The sequence below is a fragment of the Triturus cristatus genome, chromosome 4_2, assembly GCF_964204655.1.
Source record: "Triturus cristatus chromosome 4_2, aTriCri1.1, whole genome shotgun sequence".
NCBI lineage: Eukaryota > Metazoa > Chordata > Amphibia > Caudata > Salamandridae > Triturus > Triturus cristatus.
The window spans coordinates 503,935,968-503,960,505 of NC_140586.1; the positions used below are offsets into that span (position 1 = coordinate 503,935,968).

Consider the following 24,538-nt stretch of genomic DNA (forward strand, 5'->3'; position numbering starts at 1 on the left):
TCATTAACAATTTGTCAAAGTGTTCCCAATATAGACCTCTCTGATATACAAAGATCTTGTAGTAGACACCTCACTCACTTATCGTGACATGCTTCCATCATCGGAGCCTATCCACACCTTGGTTGGATGATACCACCATGGCGCACTCAAAGACGAATTGGGAGGAGTTAAATTAAATCTAACTGAATAAGTAGGGCCCCGTGTGAAACTTTTGCAGTTAGAAATACCTACAGGTATACCTAAAGATTTCCTTTATACGTTGGGTACCTGGGCTATAGATCAAAACGTATTCTGAGGTTTCTTATTGAATATAAGCAATCAATTAAACCTCCAATATTCGTTCTAACATGTTTCAGCCCGCTTTAAGAGCCCATTTGGGTCTGGGGCCTTCGTCAGGGCTGAGTGTATCTGTCCCGGCCTAGGGCACTCACCTGTCTTATTTGTTCGTGGAGGATTTTCCTCTGAATGGATGTTCCATGAGTCATGCGGTCTCTGGAGGGTGGTGCTGTCTATTAGTCACACATTTGTCCAAGATACAGCACTGTGGGAGTACCAGGAGTGTCCTCTCCCACCACTGCTGAATGTGCGAGCACTTACCAATTAACCAGTACATAGTATTCCTGTTGGGTAGACTTTTCTACAAAACTGTGGAATCTTGTTCAATAAAGGGGCATGTGAGGTTCCATTCAGCCCAGTTACTCACAGAGCTACTGATGGACCCACATTGCTAGTCGCTCACACACACATTGCTCTCACTCACACACACTCACATACTCATACACTCATACTCGCACACTCATACTCGCATACTCACACACACTTGCACAACCACTCGCACACACCCATCCACATTGACCCACTCTCTCCAACACACCAGCCCACCCACTCAACTCACCTCACTCACAACCCCCCACCCACTCACTCAACTCACTCACCCCCCCACACACCTACCATCCCTACCATCCCCACCCCCACACACCCCCACACACGCCCAGCTGCCTACCCCTGCAACCCCACCCCCACACAAACACACCCCCCCACCCCCACCCACACACCCCCACCCCCACACCCCCACACACCCCCACCCCCCACACACACACCCACCCCCACACACCCCCCCACCCCCACACACCCCCACACACACCCACCCCCCACACACCCCCACACACCCCCACCCCCCCACCCCCACCCCCCACCCCCCCCACCCCCCCCCCCCCCCCCCCCCCACCCCACCCCCCCCACCCCCCCCCACCCCCCACCCCCCCCCCCCCACCCCCCCCACCGGCAGTCCCCTCTTCCTTCCCCACCCAGAGCGGACATTGGTGACTTATGCATTGCTACTGGGCTGGAGCGGCTATCTGGGAGAGGTGGAGATCAGAGGCAGTTTCTTGACTTCATATCAATCTTGGTATTGAAAGCGCTCCCTCGGATCATCGGTGGGAGGCTCGTACAGGTGCTAATAGACCACACCACCACCATGTGGCACTTCAACAAACAGGGCTGGGTGGGGAACATGGACTACCTTTCCCGCTGATAACTTTTCTGCCTGAATTCTCAAGATCAGGACAGACCGGGCCCCAGTCATTGTTAGTGGCTGCTGATTGGGCATGGATTTTTGTTATTCAGAACTCCTGGGCTTGAGCATCTGTCCTCTCATCAGGCTGCCCCTCTGGGAGGACCTACTGTTGCAGCAACAGGCTGGGGTTATGCACATGAGCCGTCACAACCTCCACTTTAATGTATGGAGGTTGAGCGGCGACAGCTGAACAGCTTAAACCTTCTCTGGAGGTGGTTGATGTCCTCTTGGCAGCCAGGCGTTCCTCGACAAACTATTTACGCTAAACATTGGGACAGATTGGCTTGGTACTTGACAGGTTGAACCCCGCCTCCCCCCAGGTCATACTGCCCATTTCATTATTTGTTCCATCTCACCCAGCAAGGCCTTGCTCTGGGCAGGGTTAAGGGTTCTCTTTCGGCTCTCCTGGTCGTCTTACAGTTGCCTGGCCCTCTTTGTTTAAAACACCAGTTTTTAATGCACTTTTTTAAATGGCTACACAACGTGTTTCCCTCTTCTGTTTGTGATGCCCAAGTGGGACCTTAATCATGTCTTTACTATTTTAACGTGTACTCCAAACCGTTCAAAAGATGTATTTTGCGGCTTCTTACCATTAAAGTTGTGTTCCTGATTGCAATCACATCTGCACGGCTTGAGTGAGATTCAGGCTTTGTTTGTTCATTCACCATACATGCCGGAGAACATCACTTCTGCAATGGCAGAACTCAGGGTGGGTCAGCAGCTAGACATGATCACCGACAGCCGATTATCGTTATGCCACTGAGCGTCCATTCTGGCCCACGCGATTGGGGCCCCAATAAACTTGTAATTGGGTTTTACCCAGAAGGTATACTATACATCTGTGTGACTATTTTAGGGAATGGTACTATACACTTGTACTGGCCACCCCAACATGAGCAGATGAGGATAACTGGTCCTGAAGAAATGCCATGATCACTTGGACAATATCAGGCATGAAACATGTTGACCTTTTATTTCCTTACCTATAACATGCTAGAGTGGACCATTCTCCGAATTCACGTTTTTAATCACAACATGGGAACCCAGCAAATAAATTAGTCTTTTGGGCTCCTATAGTTATTTTTACTGCACATTTCCTCCAGTCTACTCTCTCCATTCACACACTTCTCTATCATGCCCCACGCAATACATCAGCAAAAAGAAAGGAACTCCGGCAAAGAGCCCTCTGCGGGGCCCGTTGGGCATTGCAGCGCGCCCAACGAGGAGCTGCCTGATGATGAAGCATGACTCCCCGTTGGGTGTGTGAGGGCCCTTCCTCCTAAAGGAGCACTCCCCTCATCTCCTTCTGGTAGACAATCTTTTCATAGGTACTGCATATCTCTTTTCGATAATAACATTCACCATACACCACTTTCTTCTCTGATAAGCTGGTTCTGCAACCTAAAGCCTCCTTTCTACCAAATGTTGTGATGCCATTCCACATTGGTCAAACCATCACCCGAGCAGCTTTCTATTCTCTTCATCGCCCCTCTGAGGAGGAGGAGAGGGTGCATTGCTTAAAGAGCTCTGTTTCTACAAATCCATCATACCAAAAAACATTGGGTGGACGATAAGCTCTTTGTGGGGTTTGCTGGAGTAAATAAAGGCAAGGCTGTGTAGTAGCGTGCCACCTCTGGCTGGATCGTGCTCTGGATTAAATCTTCTATTCATTGGCAAATAAGCAGTCTCCAGAAAGCTTACAAGCCCACCTTCCAAGGCCAAAGTTTCTACTACTGCATTAGCATATGAAGTCTTTGTCCTAGGTATCTGCCAGGTAGCTAATTGTGTATCCCTAGATAAGTTTACGAAGCGCTATTGCCTGGACAGCCAAGTCTGTCAAGAAGGACACTTAGCCTGGTTAGTTCTGCATGACTCTTTGGTTTGAATACATTCACAGCCCACCTCCCATAGGTACTGCTTTGGTATCTATTCAAAAGGTGAGTGATCTGCATCTTAAACTGCTCTTTTTGGTAGAGACACTATCTAGCTGCACACTGGTCTTTAATTTGCTTGTGGGACTCGCACCTGGGGGCTATGGGAGTCTTGAAAGCAACTGACATTTTTATACGGCACCACCTTCCAGCGTGCAGAGATACTATGGAAACATTTCTTGATTCAGTCTTACACCTGAGGAATATTCAAAAGGTAAGGGATCAGTAGCCTTCACCAGAAAGACTGTTACCAAAGGTAATAAACATGTTCATGTCTTTTGCCGTTTAATTCAATTGTAGCTCTGTAAGTTATAAACCTGTCTCTGCGAACATGTGGCAAGTTGTAATGTTTATCTAGAGAATGTGTTACCCTTGTACATCTTTATAGATTTAGACTATTAAGGTATTATGGCAAGTCTCAATAGTTGAAGGTTAGTAAATGGCTTGTAGCCTTTGGAAACTGAAGAATATGACTTTGCATACAATATTGTAGTTGTGTGCAAGTGGGTCATGTTGAAAATGGAAAACGATTGCAAATTGTTGACCTTGTTGAAATAAGTATAGTAATTCCTTTTTTTAGGTCCTGACCAAAATGATCATAAATTGCAAACAAGATCACATCAAAAGAAATCTCATCCTGGGTCAGCTTGTGTTCCTTCCAGATCATCAAGGAAACTTCTTCCCTCCACGCCAGCAATAGAGCTTTGCAAAACAGTACATCTTGTTCAAGGAGACAGGTACATTAACATTGCACAGTTTCAGATGACTGGTTAGATATCTTAATGCATAATGTAGCTAATACAATGTATTGTCATTTTAGGTCAAACCTAAACAGCGGTTGCGTTTTTAGGCGCTCTGTTGTCTGTACTTTGTGGGGTCTGACTCATCCCACACTTTGAATTGTGTTTCTGTGCTAATGATGGGTGTGTGTCCCACCTTTTCTCGCTAGCTCACTCCCATTGAGTATTGCTGTGCGAGCGAGCAGGAACTTCCACGCAGTCCCTACGTGCAGTGCAGCAGATGAGTGCTTGCCGTGCCTCTTGCTGAGAAGTATTGCTGCGGCTATGGGCAGCGTCCTGCAAGCAATCCCTACGTTCAGTGCTGACTATGACGCGTGAGTCCTGCTCCTTTCCTGTCAGCAGCTGAGAAGCTGTTCTTTCATCTTGTGCTGCCTGTGGCAAAGGGGGCTTCGCAGCCTCAGGTGTCCAAGTCCCCTCCTCCGACACAGTGCATAGTGCGTGGCTTCATGCCTTTCTTCTGCCTGGCTCAGTCTCCCATGGAGGGAGATCCCAATCTCGGTGCTGTTCACAGACAGGGGTCTCTCTCAGCCTGGTGTGTGTTGCGTTCCTTCTCCGCATGTTTATTGAAAAGTTAAGTAGAATGGTATGTGAAGGATTTGTTTCCCCATACTTTTCACCCTATGTGGAAATACTTAGTGTAAGTCACAATGTTGCATTGTGTTTGCTGTTTCTTTCCTTTCATATGCTCGTTAGAAGGATGCGGAGAAAACTATATTTTAGGTTAATGCTTTTAAAACTGTGAATATTGGAAAGCAAGGAAAAAATGGAAAAGTACCAAACTTTTACCCCCTACGCATTCCTAAAGTAAGACTAAAAAAGGTTTCTCACTCGCATCCACTGTACCTACTTCTGGGTGACCAGGAGGAAGCAGGCATTTCTACATTTCCCCGTGCATCCTGTTTTGCCCCTGCACAGCCAGTGACTGCTCTCCGGACTCCAGGGCTTGTGCAGGGGCTCAGGGCCTGCGATCCGCCAACAGGCCATGAGTGAGGTCGCTGTACAAGTGTGTCCACCGCATTATACTTCAAAGGCGGCTAAAGTATGCTGCTGGGCTCAGCGTCTGTTGCTCGGCCTGGCCTTTGTGTGCATGGTTTTATGGTGCGAAGAATCACTGTGACACCCCCTCCCTTTACTACTTGATTGTGAGCTCGAAGCAAACCCCAGCTCTTTTCTGGGGTGTCTAGAAAGTTAATTTCCTCCCTGTGTGATCACGTGATGAGTCCTTGTACACCCCCTTCCCCACCCCCCCCCTTTATTTTCCCCTTAGATGGAGCACACTGTGAAGGCGGAAGCAGTGGGTGTACGAGAAGGAGTTATTTACAGGATCTGGGCTCGGGTAGTGATTCTGCATTTTAAGTTCCCTGCCAGGAGGTTAGTGCAGAGTTGATGACTCTTCTCTGGTGATGTCTTGCAAAGGCATTAAAGTGGGCCCAGCTCAGTGGCTTTGTGATGTTGCTTGAACATGCTATTTTGCCTGGGCACTTCACTGCTGGCTGAGTTCTATTGCCACCCACACAAATTCAGTGTTTGAGGCATATGAGCTGCAGATTATACACTGTGCATAGATCGCCATCTGGTGTTGGGCCCGGATGTTTGCAGTTTGTTTTTCCTCTTGGAAAGTCTTTGGAAGACACGAGGTCGGTGACTCCTCCTTTGGTTCGTATTGCGCATGGGCTTCGGCTCCATCCTCAGATTGTTTTTTTCCGCCATCGGGCTCGGATGTAATACTTCGCGCTCCGGTTCCGAACTTTTCCAGTTCAACGATCGAAGCAAGAATCCTCGCTCATCGAGCTCCTTCAGATAATAAATCATCTTAATCACCTTCTCTTCGGCACTTCTTCGATTCCGTACGGCGGCCTTCGGGCCTATTCCGGCTCCGGTCTCGGCTGATGGAAAACTCCCTTCAAGAGGTGCCCTCGATGTGGCTCCATATTCCCCCACACCGATCTTCATGAGGTGTGCAACCCCTGCCTCTCCCCTGAGCACGAGGCCCGAGACTGTCCCGCCTGCAAGTCTTTTCGCTCTAAAAAGACTATTCGAGATCGACGGGCTAGACGCAACATGGCGCACTCCTCGACCTCCGCACCAGTGGACATCTTCGGAGACTACGTCGAAGCTCCGGGACAGCAGAACATCGAAGAAGAGGACGACTACCTCATCAGTGCTTCCGAGGCCGACGACTCCGATGTGGAGGACATCACCCCGGCGCAGAGGGTCGTGAGTACCAATCTACCCCCTCCCACGCCGACACCCAAAAAGGCTTCGGTCACACCTTTGCCTTCGGGCCTAGGCAAGACCAAGGATACTGCTTCTCACACCCCACCTTCGGGCCCAGTAAAGAAGCTTATTAAGCCTTCCGGCAGTTCGGACTCGAGTCAGCCGACCAGCGGTACCGAAAAACACCCTTCGGCACCGAAGAAAAAAATCGGCCTCCATCTCCACACCGAACCCAGTACCAAAGACTTCGGTGTCAACCTGCCCTTCCGGTGCCGACCAAACATCACAAGGCCCTCGGCACCGACACTCCCGTGCCGAAGCCTTCTTCGACACCGACCAAAAAAACGGAGGTCCCAAAGAAGCACGGCTTAGACAAGCCTACAAAGCCGTCGGCCCCGAAAACTTCGGCGCCGACCGAACAACCAGTATCGCAAGACCTTTTCACACCGGATCCTCTGCAAAAGACACTCACCAAGGATCCAAAAACTGGACATTTGACATTGTCTTCAAAAAAGAGACACTTGGAATAACCAGCTCCACCTTCACCTCCAAAGAGGAAAGACACTGCTACCTCCCCTTTCAGAGTGCCTTCCCCACCTCCTCCACCCTCTCCACCCCAGCCTCATCGTTCCCCAACCTCGTCTCCTGTCCCAGATGATTTAGGAGACCCTTATTATGATCCAGCAGATGTGCCACAAGACCCCACCCCTACTGGATCTCCAGACCCATGGGACGACTATAACAATCTGGTCATCCCAGATGTCCCACAGGATGACCTTTACCCATCTCGGCCCATCCCCACCTGAAGATTCCTTAGGCTTTCACCACCTATTACAAAGGGCGGCACACTACCACGGGCTGGAGTTACATACTGACCCAGTGGAGGAAGATTTTCTCCTAGACTTCTTCGACAATGCACATAGGTCTACTGCCATTCTACCTATGTTAAAAGGAGTAATTAAACATGCACCGGTGGTTTTTAAAGACCCAGTCAGGGCCAGGGTCCTCAACCCCCGTATAGAGAAAAAATACAAAGCCGCCCCCACAGACCCTTCATACATTAAAGGTCCTGCACCATTGGATTCCCTAGTGGTATCTACAGCTAGGAAGCGCTCAAATTCTCAGGCGAAGCACCACCACCTGACAAAGAGTCCAAGCTCCTAGACGCGTCAGGGAAGCGCACTGCGTCACAAGCCGCCAATATATGGCGTATCGCCAACACGCAAGCGCTATTGGCCAGATACGACAGGGCGCATTATGATGAGTTAGAGACCATCATGCACCATCTCCCTGAAAAATACAGGAATAGGGCTAATGAATTGATCCAGGAGGGAAAAACAATAACTAATACCTCTATACGCTGTGCCCTAGATGCAGCAGACACAGCCTCCAGGGCCATAAACACCAGTGTCCTTCTCCGTCGCCATGCCTGGCTCAGAGTTTCAGGGTTTAAACCTGAGGTACAAGCCTCTATATTGAACCACCCATTTGACCAAGATCATCTATTTGGCCCAAAAGTTGATGAAGCCCTCAAAGATGAAAAAAGATACTGACACGGAGAAATCCATGGGAGCCCTACAGTCACACACTCCTAGGCGCTCTTTTCGCCGCTCTTCCTTTCGGGGCACGGGCAGAGGCTACTCCTCGGATAGTGCATCTACGTCCTACAAATCCCCTACTCAATCTACCTTCACAAAGGGTTATCAAAGAGGTAGATAGAGGCAATAATAATAAAGGCAGAGGCAAGACAAATACCGCCCGCTCTGCCACACCTCTATCCAATGACTTTCCCCCGCTCCCTCCAGACCATTCCACTCCGGTCGGGGGCAGAGTACAACATTTCCTTCACGTCTGGGAGACAATCACCTCAGACAGATGGGTGACCCAAATTATTCGTTCAGGGTATTGCCTAGAATTAACATCTACCCCCCCCCCCCCCCCCCAAACATTCCACCCAGGCAACGCCCTATGTCTCAAGAACATACTATGTTACTAAAACAGGAGGTGATCTCCCTCCTGCAAAAACAAGCAGGTCCCCATAAATCAACAAAATTTAGGGGTCTACTCCCTGTACTTTCTGATTCCAAAGAGACGAGACTCTACGACCTATCCTAGATCTCAGACCTCTAAATACTTGCATACATTCAGACCATTTTCACATGGTAACCCTTCAACAGGTTCTTCCACTCCTCTCCCAGAACGACTTCCTCACCATTCTGGACTTGAAAGACGCATACTTTCACATCCCAGTAGACCCGGCTCACAGAAAGTACCTCAAATTTGTGGTGGACGGGCAACACTACCAGTTCAAGGTGCTCCCGTTCGGGGTAACAGCACCAAGGGTATTCACCAAATGCCTAGCAGTAGTGCCTGCACACCTCAGAAGACAGCACATTCACGTCTTCCCCTACTTGGACGACTGGCTAATAAAAGCCACGTCCTACGAACAATATGTGCAACACACGGCCGCTACAATCCAACTGCTTTACCAGCTAGGGTTCACAGTGAACCATCAAAAGTCCCACCTGGTACCATCACACACAAAATAATACCTCTGTGCTACCATAGACACCTCAAAAGCCATAGCCTATCCCAATCCTGCCAGGATTGCAAACATAAAGGCTCTGCGTCAGAAATTCATATTTCAACACTCTCCCAGCAAGAGTGTTTATGCAACTGTTAGTGATGATGGCCTCTTGCATTTTCATAGTGCCCCATGCAAGACTCCAGATGCGTCCACTCCAAGAGTGCTTAGCAAGCCAGTGGAACCAGGCCCAGGGGCAACTGACAGATCTGGTGTTGGTAGACTGTCGCACCCATCGCTCTCTGCAGTGGTGGAACACCACAAACCTTTCCAGAGGTCGACCGTTCCTGGACCCGGTTCCACAAATAATCCTGACAACAGACGCATCGCTCTCCGGCTGGGGAGTTCATCTGTTACATCTCACAGTACAGGGCACATGGACGCCGCAACAGAAGTTACTCCACATCAACCATCTGGAGTTACTGGCAATCTTCCTCGCCCTAAAATCCTTCCAGACGCAGATTTCAGGCAAGGCAGTTCTTATTCGCACAGACAACATGACTGCCATGTACTACATTCAAAAACAGGTGGGCACACACTCTCCACAGCTCTCTCAATTAGCACAGAGCATATAGAGATGGGCAATTCCACAAAAAATCTTTCTCCTGGCCCAACACGTCCCAGGAGTCCAAAACACCGTGGCAGATCTGCTCAGCAGACAAACGCAGCAGATCCACGAATGGGAACTTCACCCACAGGTTCTTCACCTGTTCTTTCAGATGTGGGGGCATCCACAGATAGACCTCTTCGCCACCCACGAAAACAAAAAATGCCCAAGCTTTGCCGCCAGATACCCACACCCATTGTCCAAAGGCAATGCGATATGGATGAACTGGTCAAGCAAATTTGCATATGCTTTTCCACCTCTCCCACGAATTCCATTAGTGGTGCGAAAGCTACAACAGCATTCCCTAACACTAATCCTAGTAGCTCCAACGTGGGCCAGACAACCGTGGTACACCACACTGCTGGAACTCTCGGTAGTACCACACCAAAAGCTGCACCTCTCACCATGCCTCCTAACCCAGAACCATGGGTTCTTGCGATCTGGCTGCTGAGGTCCTAGAATTCGGATACCTTAACCTTCCCCCTGATTGCATGAATATTATCAGGGAAGCTAGACGCCCTACCACTAGGGCATGCTATGCCGCAAAGTGGAAAAGATTTGTTGTTTACTGCCACAACAACCTAATCAATCCTTTAAATGTGTCCATACAGCACATTATATGTTACTTGCTCCATCTACAAAGGTGTAACCTAGCATATACTTCCATTCGGTTGCACCTCGCAGCAATTGCTGCTTATTTACAGAACAGGCAGCACCTATCACTTTTCAGGGTGCCTGCTATCAAGGCCTTTATGGATGGCCTCAAGAGTAATTCCACCCAGGGTACCACCTTCACCTGTCTGGAACTTGAATATAGTTCTCACAAGGTTAATGGGACCCCCCTTTCGAACCATTACATAAATGTGAGCTGCAATTTCTCACATGGAAAACAGCTTTTCTAGTGGCCATCACTTCCCTCAGAAGGGTTAGTGAAATACAAGCACTCACTATACAGGAACCTTTTCTCCAAATGCATCAGAACAAGTTTGTACTCCGCACCAACCCAAAATTTCTACCCAAAGTCATTTCTCCATTCCATCTAAACCAGTCTAGAATTACCAGTCTTTTCTCACAACCTCAAACCGTTGCGGAAAGGGCTTTACACACACTGGATGTTAAAAGGGCCTTACTTTACTGCATCCAAAGAACACAACCTTTCAGAAAAACCAAACCGCTATTTGTCTCTTTCTCTCCACCACATAAAGGCAACCCTATTTCTAAATCAGGGATAGCTAGGTGGATTGTAAAATGCATACAGATTTGCTACCACAAAGCAAAACGAACGCTATCTGTTCCCCCTAAAGCCCACTCTACAAGGAAGATAGGAGCTTCTATGGCTTTTCTAGGAAACCTACCACTAGATGACATCTGCAAAGCAGCGACCTGGTCAACACCGCACACTTTCACAAAATATTACTGTGTAGATGTGCAAACCAAGCAACAAGCTAGTGTAGGCCAGGCTGTACTAAAAACACTGTTCCAAACAACTGCAACGGATGCTGGTGGTCGCCGCTAGGGTTGGGTACCGCTATATAATCTATGCACAGTGTATAATCTGCAGCTCGTATGCCTCGAACGGAATATGCTACTTACCAGTATGCATCTGTTCTTGGCATGTAGAGCTGCAGATCTATACACGCCCACCCGCCTCCCCGGCTACCTGTATTCGTTCCAGTTTATCTTATTTAGATACAACATATATGGGTTTCTTTACTGTTACTACTACACTCTATCTTTCCCTGCTGGCGAAAAACAATCTGAGGATGGAGCCGAAGCCCATGCGCAATACGAACCAAAGGGGGAGTCACCGACCTCGTGACTTCCAAAGACTTTCCAAGAGGAAAAGCAAACTGCAAACATCCGGGCCCAACACCAGATGGCGATCTATGCACAGTGTATAGATCTGCAGCTCTACATGCCAAGAACAGATGCATACTGGTAAGTAGCATATTCCTTCCCTCTCACGCATGTTAGGACTGGAGTAAATTAACTCAGAAAAGTGGGGTCTGAGAATATCCGATGATTTACATCACGTTGCGGGAACAATGGAATGCTTTTTAATATCCTGTGTTATACTTAGGAAGACAAGTAGGCAAAATCACTTTGCTTTGTTTCACCTATTTAAGTTTCAGGTTTCCTTCCAAGAGTTCAGCATATTCTTTAGTGCCGCCACTTAGCTCCATCTCCTTTATCCCCAACTGCTGTGATACCTCTCTTTAGCTTTTCCTGAACCCATTCGCCTCTTTGTTTTCCTAAGGAAACGCCGCACATGCTTTATCCACCCTACATAACCTTCTACGTCATCACCTTCTTTGTCCCTGATACCCAAATGCTAACGAGACAGGAGCGCCCCCAAGTGCCTTACCCGAGCGCATCACTTTTATCTCGATCAATTATTTTTGGCATTCAAACAAATGTACAACACCAGATGTATCATGTCTTAGGACGCCTCCATTTCCCCCTTCTCTTTCCCCCTTCTCTATTTCCACCTTCCTCCACCTACTCATCATCTCTAGTCTCTCTTAGTCTCCCTCCCAACTAAATATTTCACCTAGTTTCCTCCTACACCACTCTCTTCCGTTGTTCCACTCCCCTCAATCACGTTTCTTTCCCCACCTTTCTTATTTTTTCACCCTTTCTCCACTCTCCTATTGTTCCCTTCTCGTTTCTCATTTTACAATTAGCGAGACAACTAGTTTGTGCATTAGGAAGTCAAATTTGTGCAACGTTTATTAATCACATGGAAAGCAATGGTATTGCTATAGCTCGCCATAAGGTTATATCTCATGACCCCATCAGATGCATTATTCCCAGCTCCCATCAAATCAGACTTAGCGAGAGATCACATCGTAAAGTGTCATAAAAAATATGTAGCGTTCTTTCCTGGAAACGGCTCAAACCAAATATATCCATTCCTGAAACCTGTCTCTTCTGAGCTTTCCAAAACAGGTGGAGGGAAAGGAAACGCATTTCACAAGTATACCATCATTTTTTTGCATAGGTGGCCAATTTCGAATTTTTGGACAAATTTCAAGATAATAGTTATGTGGAAAGCTGTTATCCTAAACATTTCTGGATCTTTACAAATGACACTCCGCACCAACCCCCTCCCAAAAAAACCCTCTCTAATGTGAGTGTTTTGCTCACCAGGCCCCTCTAATCCTTACTTAACAACTCTTGCATTCTGAGCAGCAAGTGTAGTGAGTGCAGTAACTAGTTAAGTGAACTATGAACATAACAAATATCATAAAGGGACTTGCAGAGTTACAAAAATTGTCAGTTTACTAGAAACCATAAAGCGTGCACATCTTTCTCACATTTCTTCATTTATCACGCTGCTAAGCACTGCATCCCATTTTCACGATAACCGCACCTCGGTGGTTATCATGCACCGCGTGGAAACACTTCCCACATAGGTTTAAAACAAAGAACTTTCTTCCAACCACACACCCTGCACAGTGTAGAGTGCTATCCATGTAGGCAGGTGCTTCAGCACCCCACATACTGAAAGCAAGCACTATATAAATATTACAATACAATATTTTGCTCCCTTGCCCACTAGCCCCTCCCGGTCTAAAACACATTTATTTGTAAACAGCAATTTCTACACCAAGATACCTGGATTTTTCCACCATCTTCACTATTTAACAAAATGTTGAGATCCAAAGCAAATAAAGAGTTCTCTATGTTCCAAAAATTGGAGTGCTTGCAAACCTGGAAAAGTGAGTGCTCCGGAATTACGGAGTGCTCCATCTTTAAAAAAACAAGCTCCTGCATTGGATATAAGGCACCAGATGTTTACATAGAGGTAGGTCGAGATAATTGGTAACATATTATATTCTTATTGGATTTAAATAGCGAAAGGCTTTGAAGCACTGTAGAGCAAATCGGTGGCAACTTGGGCGACTTTCCATACCACACAATGCTACTTCACTCAGTGCCACTCTACTCCACTCGACACCACTTCACTTGACTCACCTCCACTACACAACACTCCCCTCAACAACACTTCACTTAACTCTACTCCACTCCGCACCACTTCACTTAACTTCACTCAAAACCACTTTACTAAACTCAGCTCCACAACACTCCGCTCAGCACCACTTCACTCAACTCGGCTCCACTCCAAAACACTCCAATCAATGCGACTCCACAAACATTTGTGTCGCTGCACTCAGTACCACTCTACTCAATGCTGCTCCACTCATGTGGACTCGGGTCCCTGAATGCACCCTCATCGGGGAGAAGTTAAACAAGCATTGGCATAGCCAATAGGTTTCGCCTTTGGGACCGTATAAGTGTTTAGCCATGCAACTCTTGATGTTGTTGCACCAAGGATATTGTGCTGTATAACTAAACACTTATAATGTCCCAAAGGTGAGACCTATTGGCTATGCCAATGCTTGTTGTTTCTGCAAGTGAGAGGGGAGTGGCTGAAGGGAAGGCCAGAGAGGAGGGGTCCCAGGAGGAGATGCTTAAAGCTCAGGAAATTGTAAAACGCCACAACCCACTATATACGCATTAAATGTCCCCGATGTTGGGAATGAGAGCCAAGGGCGATGGTAATTGCTAGAAATTCAATGGTAGAGAATAGTGTTGCGTGCAAATTTTGATAAGTAAGCCAGACAAATGGTCAGAATTTGGCTCCTCTAAACATAAGGGAGTCGGAATATATTCTTGCAATTTGTATACCTTTATTTTAAGCCTTTTGACAGCACAGAGTTAGCGTTCATGTGAACAGTAGTATTGTTAAAAGGTAGCGGCAGTTGCGGTCGATAACCTATCAAGGATTGCCCGGTGGTAATCGCCTCTTATACCATTCGATGATTTTAACCAACAAAAGAGGCAGGCGCCGGAGACTGGAAGGCAGGAAACCAAGGTTTATTATCTCCGGAGGAGAACACATCAGATCAGACAGCAAGGTATCGTCACGAGGTGCTCTAACTGCATCTCTGAGGCCTGGCCTCTTATACACCGGTTTATGACTTTATTGCAGGTTTATCATACATGGCACATTCTTGAGATCGCTTTGATACATGAAAGAACATCCTCAGAATCCCCACTTCAAGCTCGTTCCCACACATATCTACAGTGGAAGTCCCCACCCCACCCACAGTAGGAGATGGCTATCACACAGCTGGACATTCTGCCAATTCCCGGGGGTGTGTGCGACCGGTCGGGTCTCAGGGGGTGGGGGAGGGCCTTGATCTACTGTAATCCCTTTGATGTGGGGTGTTTCCCTTCTAGTAGGGGCAATAAACTGCATCCGCAGGGCTAGGTGATGGCCTGGGATCGGTTCGGACAATTGGGCGCAGAGGAAGGGGGTTATCTAAGAGATGTAGGACCATGTATGGGATGTCGGTCAGGCGTCGGATGTGGTTTCATGGCTGGGTCGCGCAGAAGGAGAGGGTTCATGGCCTATGTAAGAGAGAGCGGGGGTGGTTAGGCGCGCGGGGGATGTTCGCAGCGCCAGAGGGACGCGCTGGTGATCGGCAATGAGCAGGGAGAGAGACCAGGGTGCCAAAAATGGCCGTCGCGCGTTTTCCCCGTGTGGCGCTTGGGGAGAGACAAGATGGTTGACCAGCAAAGTACCCTGAGGCGGAAGCCGGGGTGTCTGGGCTGCTACTGATTTAGCGTTTCTTTTAATCTTACCATTTTGCACTTATTCTCATGTGTTCATGTTTGAATTTTTAAAATCACTGAAAACGCACTGAGGCAGTCGCCTTCTTTTCATTGTACAAACAGCGCCTGAAGGGGAAGACCTCTATCCCTCCTCAGCGTCGCTGCACCACGTGACTCGGGGACACGCCCACCCACGTAGCCACGCCCACTCCTCTCTCCTCCTATTAGTATGCTCACTACTCGACTGCGCAGCGGTCGAGCGCAGCGGGCGCACCTTCAGCACGCCGAAGACACGCTAAAGACTAGCCCGTCTGTGCCCGTCCGTGCCAGGACGGGGCACGAGGCTGAGGCTCTCACTCCCACTGCTCCTCCCAGGCTGGTAAGAACATCATCTGCTCTGAAAGCGTTGCGCCCTACCCCCAATCCGAATTGCTCTCTGTCCAACCTTCACAAAGTCGGAACTCATGTTTGCTCCGAATGTAAACTATCTACCACCATATATCAACCCCACCCCAACCCATCCAGGAGACACAGGAAATGCAAAATATTACGTAACAACTTGCAGCCAACATACGTATTTTACAGTACTAACTGTCGATCTTTGCCTAAACATAAGCATGAGATTTTTAATCTCCTTACTGAAGAATGCCCTAGCGCTGTCTTCTTAACCGAGACATGGCTACATGACAGCGCCGGCCCTGATGTTGCCACTGCCCTCCCCGATAACTACGCCATTGTCAGAATAGACAGGGAAAAACAGGTAGGGGGCGGGATAGCTATCATTTTTAACAGAGAATTTAAATGTACTTTGGAATCTGTACCAATTCCAGCCTGTGAAGCGGGCCTTTTCAAAATCTCTTTGAACCCCAATTTTACAATGTCAGGCCTTCTGATTTATCGACCTCCAGGTAACCCTTCTCAATGGGTATCAAACTTTGCAAATCTTATCACCCCCTACTACATGTCATCTAGCAACTTCTCCCTGTTGGGTGATCTAAATCTACACCTTGAAGATCCCACCATCCCCTCATGTTATAATCTGTTGGAAGATCTAGCCGCACTAAATTTGCCTATAATAAACTTTAGCCCTACTCACACAGCGGGCCATTTGTTGGACCCCATAATATCTAACATCAGGGAACTCACGTACATCGCCACCGTACCTTCTGGCTGGTCCGACCATCATCTCATTAATTTTAGCATTACCTTCCCACCCTCCCCCAGTGTGAAACATAATACTGATGTCACTTACAGAAAAAATTGGAAGTCAGTCGACATCGATGCTTTAAATGCGGCACTTAAACAAAATCCTCCAAGCCTTAACTCCAACATGGACCACGCAGCAATTGAAACACAAAACTGGCTAACAAGTGCAGCAATTAACTGTCTGCCCCCTACTCGCACCAAAGGGAGTAGGCATCGTCCCCCGGCTCCATGGTTTAACGACAGCCTTAAAATTGAAAAATCAAAATGCAAAGTATTAGAACGCAAATGGCGTAAAAAGTACGACCACAATGCCAAAAGAAGTTATCATGAAGCCAGAAATCACTATCATGCTGCTTGTACAAAAGCAAGAGCTGCTTTCGTCTCAAAAACAATTATCGAAGCAGCTAACATGCCTAAAACTCTTTTCTCCAAAGTTAAGGAATTGGCGGGCGCACATACCACAGCTGCTGCATCCCCCCTAAGCACTCAACAATGTCAGGCGTTAGCTTGTTTCTTTACTGAGAAAATCGATAAAATTATCTCAGACATCAAGATTAAAATTTCTGTTTCCGACCCACCACCTCCTTCTGACTCTATTCTGCCTCAACCCACTGCTTTGGGTGAAAGCTTACTGGAATCCTGGCTGACTCTTTCATTAGAGAATTTAAAAGGAATCCTAAAAACTGTCAAATCCGGCTCCCCTAGGGACCCCATCCCTATTAAAATTATTAAAAAATTGGATGACCAGTCTTTGGATATCATTGCCAATCTCTTAAACTCATCCCTCGATCTTGCCACTGTCCCAGCCTTATGGAAGCATGCCATGGTGACACCCCTTTTGAAAAAGCCTAATGCAAACCCAGAAATATTGGCCAATTATAGACCTATATCTCTACTTCCTGCTTTTTCAAAGTGTCTTGAGAGACACGTACACTCTACTTTAGCCACTTTTGCAGAAGAAAACTCCTTACTCCATCCTTTGCAATCTGGTTTTAGGGCTGGCTTCTCGACGGAAACCGCCCTATTAGGTGTCACTGAACATATCAGGAAACTTCTTGACCAAGGCCAGACGGTCGCACTTGTGTTATTGGACCTAAGTGCGGCGTTCGACACCATCTCTCATGAAACGCTTATTAAAGAGCTATACATAAATGGTGTAAGAGGAAAGGCTCTGGATTGGATCAAATCCTTCCTGGCAAACAGAACCTTTCAGATCGCATCTGCACAAGCCGTGTCAGACACCTTACCTGCATCTCATGGAGTGCCTCAGGGGTCCATCCTGAGCCCTCTGTTTTTTAATATCTATCTCAAACCCCTGGCAGAACTTGTTGAAAAGCTAGGTCTAACGCTTATGAACTATGCCGATGACACCCAAATCATTTTTTCCCTATCTGAATCTTGTCCCCCCTCCCCGTCGTTACTCAAGGAAGGACTATTAAAAATACTGAACTGGATGACAACAAACCAGTTAAAACTGAACGGCGACAAGACGGAAATACTGATTTTGGGAAAGGATAAAGCTCTGTGGAACCCTGCGCATTGGCCGGACCAGATGGGCACTTTTCCTACCCCGGTGTCCCATGCTCGAAACCTGGGCTTTGTATTGGACAATGCCTTATCCATGGACAAACAGGCCAGTAAAGTAACCGGCCTGTGTCTCACCATAGCTAAATGGCTGAGGAAGATCCTGTGGATGTTGCCAATGTCAACACAAAAGACCGTAGTCAATGCCCTTATCACATCAAGGCTTGACTACGGCAACATCCTCTATCTGGGCGCAAATAAATCTGTCATCGGACGACTGCAGGTAGCGCAAAACGCTGCGGTCAGACTCCTATGCAAGATTCCTAAGAACTCTGGAGTCTCGAACCATCGTCGGGATCTTCATTGGCTCAGGATAGAGAGCAGAATTCGTTTCAAGGCCCTGAACTTCATGTTCAGAATAAAAACAGGAGTAGCACCGAAATACCTCCAATCCCTTGCCTGCCTTTATACGCCCAAGAGAAACCTTCGGTCTCAGACAGCAGCTTGCTTCTGTATACCAAGGTTTAAACGTGCAAGAACAGGGGGCAGATCTTTTGCCTATCTTGGACCCTCCCTGTGGAACACGCTTCCCCCAGGTATCCGGAAGGAAGAAAACTATTGTAGGTTCAGAAAGCTTGTAAAAACCTGGCTGTATGAACAATAACCGCCTAACAGTCACCTCCTTTTTCTGTCCTCTTTTCTAGCTGTGTCTAGGCGCCGGGAAACCCTTTTTGGGTAGCTGTTGCGCCCTATAAATTGATAAAATAAATAAATAAAAATAAATGGCGCAGATAATGTTCAGTTACGAACTAAATTTCCACAGTCCTCCCTTTTAACATATCTCGCCAGCTTGTCTGGCCGACATTCACCTTCGTTAACCCTTTAGCCATAATATCGTAAATGTTTTCATGCGTTCCTTAAAAGTACAGAGTCTTAGGACAGGCGGGAGCAATCTGACACAATTGTACATAATTACATGTGGTTAACGTGACAGTCGAGGAGGTAGCGTATACAGAATTTCATTCGCTGCATCAGATATCAGACTCGGAGATAGGTGGAGGGAAACTTGCTTGAACACAAACTCGATACTTGAAAAAAGGTTCGGTAAAACAAGGGATAATTATGCTCATTTACTTAAGGCCTAGACTTCGCGTGGATCAAGCTAAACAGCATAGTCATGTGTACGGTTGATGCTATACAATTGTTATTTATAATAAGCTAATGTTTCCTCATTTATTTAGTGTGTAGCTGGAAGCGACCAATAAAAGATCTTGGAAACTTGATTGGGAGGTAGTCAAAATAAAAAAAGTGGTTGGGAGAGGAATACAACTCAACATGGGTTACAGTCAGGGGTGGGGGGGGGGGGGTTCTGCTTTCCAGTGTCTTATCGCAGTGAGCCATCACTGGTAAGCGCTCTCTTCTTCTTTCGTTGGCACTGTTGAGCACCGGCGGTGGAGCTAAGGTCCAGCTCAAATCCAGATTTTTCTTTCGCGTTGCAGGGTGTGAGCATCCTTTGCTCTTGGATCACAGTCCTGTTCTGTCCTGTCCCTTGACTGGTCTTATCGTAGGTACCTTGAGACGGGGTACCCGCTTCTCATTTTTCTTTTGTAAGGTCAATGTAAAAAAAAATAGGGGTGCTTTTGGGAGGCCGAGGGAAGTGGGATCGGATCAAAGGCGGACCAAGGAGAGCAGAATCTTTCAGCATTGGGCCCATCAATCGGGCCCGACGGGTTGGGACTTCAGGCACGAGCTGATCAGCGAGCAGGGGGCTCGTCCGGGATAGCCTTTCGTTCTATTGCTTTTCATGCTGTGAATGGTGCCTCGTCCTGCATCCCTTTGCTTCGTGGCTCCCCCTTGGTCGATGCCATAGATGTTCCATGGTCCGTAGCCAGGCTGCGCGTCACGTCCGACCCCTCTCTTCCGATGGCCGCAGGTTATCTTTGAATGAGTACAAGAAACAAAATCTTAGAGTTGGCAGGGAAGACATTTACACACTTCATCCTCTCCCCCAACCACCGAGTAGTTGGGGAAATGCTTTTATCGGTCGCTGTATGATTGATGTCTATTCACTCTTATGTCGGTGTGTGTTACTAATATATTAATCATTGCTGTGGTGCAGGTTTCTGTGGGTGTTCCTGTAAATTTCCATCGTCTGGCCTGCTAGGTGTCGATTCCTGTGCCCTATAATCGTGGCAGGAAGCCTGACATCTGTCAACTTTCTGGTCTATCAAAAATTTGAACCGGCTTCTCCGGTAGAGACTCGTTCTTCTTAACACAAGTTCTATTAATACACATTTTCCTCCGAGGACCGCTAAAAAAAGGTGCGAGGTGCTACTGTCATGGATTCACAGATATCTATTTCGGGGAGGGACACAAGCTAAACATTTTTCTTGCTGGAGACAATAGGTAACCCTCATCAGCTTAGGCGATGTACCTTTAGAAAATAAAGCCATCAGCTGTTTTGTTCGGAATACTCTGGGGCGGCTAGTACAGAGCTGGGGTGATTCTGGGAGGACGGGGTGCTTAGACATTGTAGTTCGGAGCAATTGGGCGGGGGCAATTCTGGGCGGTGGAGATGGTGTCGTTCGAGCTCTAAAAACGAAAAACCACTGACAAATAGTCCCCGTGATGAGGGCCAGATTGGGAGACATCAGTCGTCTTACCTGTCCTTTCTTTCTCAGCCAATTAAGTTCAACATTTTGCAGAAAGGAGAGGTAGTAACGTGGTAAAGTACGGTCGTTTTTGTTTCTGTCAATTTGTTCGAACACCGCCGTGTTTGAGGCCAATTATACACATACTGAGGAGGTATAGTGTCGTTAATTTATTCAAAAAGAAAGAGGGCAAGAGAGCCTTCAGCGGGAGAGGGAGAGAGAGAGAGAGAGAGAGAGATGTGTACGATAATAGGCTACTTGGTGCACACACAACATGGAGTAGCACGGGTTAGTTCTATGTAAGAAAACACAAGCGGGGGAAAGACATAAATTCGGTGATCACGTACACACAAATACCGGATAGGGCGTGACAGTACATACATCAAGCGCAGAAACTTAAGAAGAAGACACAGAGCTACGTTGAGTATGGGGACCTTTCCTTTCCTCTTTCCTATGCACGCTGCGTATTTTCAGTATTTTCCGTAATTCATTTTGGGGGGGTGTCGGACCTTTTTACTCCCCTCCCTTTGATCGGTAGATAAGCACTTCAGTCATACGATGACGTTCTCTTCCAGCGACCCAAGCATATGAAATGCACACACATTCATACCGTATAATCGTCGCACACACGCACAGTCATACCATACAGTTTTTCACGTTCCCAGTGGTGGTCTGCATTTTGCGCACTATCCCACAACGTTTGTCTGTTTTTTTTTTCCTATATTGAGCACGGTGCGGTCCATGTCCACTCCATTCTTCAGTCGGAACTCCGTTGTGACCTATAGAGAGGAAAAAGAGGGGGGGGGATGTGCAGCATTCAAAGTACGTTAGCGCGCGTAGACACGAAAAAGTTCTACTTACCACGTACCAGGCTAGCTGCAGGGGCGGGTAATACCATAGACCTACTATATCCTTCCCTTTGACTATACAAGACGCTCCATTTTATTCGTCTCCTAAATTCGGGTTCCTTTGTTGGGCATTTGTTTCTCAATCGGTTGCGTATTATAGGGCAAGGTACCGTACCTTGCATTCGGCAGATACTTTAAGCTATAGTAAACCATTTTCTAACAATTCCGAAAAAGACAGGCGTGATGGGTACAAATTTCATCAATCCAAAGATTCAGGCAAAAAGAAAAAGGGTCTGCATTATCTGCTTTCTATTGCTTAGGAGTAAGTCATTAAAAACCTCTACCAACCTAGATGTTTTGTCATGACGCTGATTCCGTAATTCCTTCAAGAAGCCCTTTATTTAAAACAATGTCAGTATACAAATACGGGCCTACAACCATTACAGGCCGGCCACGGTGTGAGAGGCGCCGAGTATCATGAGCAACACTACCTTAACACAAAAAAAATAAAAAATGATAATAAAAATGGGGAGGACAGCATCAATAAGGTCGTCCGTATGCCCGATCAGTACCCTCCCCGTCCCTCCGCCCATCACGTGTGAAAACATCGCATTCATATCCCTTTAACATAAATGTCAAATAACTGAAACGCCATAAGGAGTTGTAGGCCCTTCCTACATCGGCGCCATTTTGGGGCGAGGTCGGGCGGGTCCAGCGTACAGTCTAAGTCCTTCCACTAACTAGCTGTCAGACCAGAATCCCTTTCGGCAGTTCGAGAACTTTCGCTAGAGCCAACGGAAAGAACAGACAGCATGAATCGTGATTCGGGGGTGGGGAAGCACAGTTTTTGTTCCTACCGGGTCATGTTGAGGTTCCACCGGAACTGATCCGAGCGGCTAGGCTACAGTGTCTCCTGATAATTCAAACAGAAGCTTGCGTCAGCATGGCCTCACCACGGTCTCGCAGCAATGCCATGATCCATTCTCAGGGCGGGACAGCAGGCGGGTCTCGCTGCCGAAGCCTTGAATCAGTCTCTCTCAGGGCACCAAAAGGAGGCAAGATGGCTGCCGCCCGAGGCAAAGACAAGTTAATGTGGAATGATCGAGCAAGCAAATAGCGGCGGTTGTCCCCACCGGAAGTCCACGGGAGTCGAATGTCAATGACTCCCGCAGAATCTGCAAATTTGAGAGGGTGTTTTTCAAGGGTGGGGCCCACGCCCGAGCAGACAAGCTTCCGAGTCCAGAGCCGTCTTTCGGTGGGCCAGGCCTGAATCTGGAGAACCGACCGCCAGAGTCCAGAGGCAGCAGCAGCAGCAGCTCTTCGTTACAGCCACCGGGGTGGGTCCCCCGATCACTCGGCTGCGGGGGGCCCACTTCTCGAGTCAAACGCTAATGGCAATCTTAGTGGACCCGCGCCTGAGTGGTTGCCCGGCAGGCAAGACGTGAATGGCTGTCCTGCTGCAGCTGGTCGGTGAGTGCAGGGGCGCCTACTCATCTGGACTGCGAGCGAAACGGCTGGGTGCAACTCAGCTGGCCGGTGAGTGAAACGGCAGGGGTGCCTTCTCTGCTGGCGAGCCTCCACCTGGGGAGGCGGGGGAGGCCCGTCCGCGTTGCTTCCCCCCCTGCCAGGGCACCCTTCGCTGCCGGTCGAAGCAGAGAATGGGAAGACCAGTACAACGTGGTGGACTCCACCTTGGCGCTGCCAGGGCCTCGGCGCTGCGTGTAGCCTCCGGCCTATTCGCACAATCGTCCGCCACTGATGCCGCCTCACAGGCCGATGGATTTTGCAGGTCTTTTATAGCCCAAAGCCAACTAAAAGGACCGCCCAAAACAGGCCAATGTTGCTATTTCGAAGAAGGAGGGGCGAGGACTGTCATGCAAATAGTTGTTTAAAAACGTGTTTTAATGTGTTTACCCTGTTGGCGTGTTGTTATACCTATAAGTTATTAAAATGTTATAATTATACTACTTTGTTGGAGTGTTGTATATGTTTGCAATCTGGCAACGAGCCCGAGGATGTTACTGCGCAACCGGAAAATAACATAGCCCAATTGTGCGCGATCTAGCCCAGTTCGGTGACGTCGATGGTGGGTACCAGCAGGCTTCCGTTGGTGCAGGATTTTGTCGCGTTCACTAGGCGGGGTGGGCAGTAAGGCAGACATGTTTTTAGGCAGTGAGAGCGGCGGAGCCGAGCTACCTCGTGGCTACCTCATGGCTACCTCGACCGTGGGCTTGGCTCCTCCTCCTAGTTTCATATTCCTCGTAAAGGGCTATTTCCTAGCGTTTCTTGTGTTTGTAGGGTCAAAAAGGATCCCGTCAGCGGTCTACTGGTCTCACTAGATTATTTTTGTTTCTTTATAGCGATTTTTATGCCCTAGCTTGCTGTAAGCTACAGCGACTAATCCATATTTAGTGAACATGTCCTTATTAGGGGTGCCCTCCAGTGGAGCCGGATGGTTCACCTCTAACAAGCGGTCCGGGCAGAACCAACTACCAATCAGTGGGGAGAAGATAGGCATGACGGGTTACAACAGGGACAAAAGTCTGCACTACCTATCTTTTCACTGCTTGCAAAGACTAGACAGAATATCTCTATTCCACGTTATTTGCAAGCAGAGAATACCTCCAAAGAACCAATATCGAACAACTAGTGTTCGGACAATCAATCAATCAATGGGGAGATAAAAATAGGCACGACGGGTTACAATGGGGACAAAAGTCTGCGTTACCTACCCTTCACTATTTGCAAAGTCTAGACAGAATATTTCTATTCTACGTTATTTGCAAACAGAGAATATCTCAAAGAGCACTATTCTTCAAAACAATCAATGTTCGGACAATCAATCAGTGGGGAGATAAAAATAGGCACGACGGGTTACAATGGGGACAAAAGTCTGCGTTACCTACCCTTCACTATCTGCAAAGGAAGAGAGAGTATTTCTACTTTTCTCCGTTTGTAGACGGTGAATATCT

The 24,538-nt window shown here is 47.7% G+C and overlaps 1 protein-coding gene across 6 annotated transcripts in view; it reads left to right on the forward strand.

Moving 5' to 3' along the window:
* The window catches only part of SSX2IP (SSX family member 2 interacting protein), a 450,188-nt gene that overhangs the window by 402,088 nt on the left and 23,562 nt on the right, over window positions 1-24,538 (forward strand). For all 6 annotated transcript variants that reach the window (XM_085602084.1, XM_085602087.1, XM_085602088.1 and 3 more), the window contains one exon: window positions 4,088-4,244. In XM_085602084.1, the coding sequence (XP_085458210.1) occupies window positions 4,088-4,244 (157 nt within the window). The remainder of the gene's footprint in view (window positions 1-4,087; window positions 4,245-24,538) is intronic.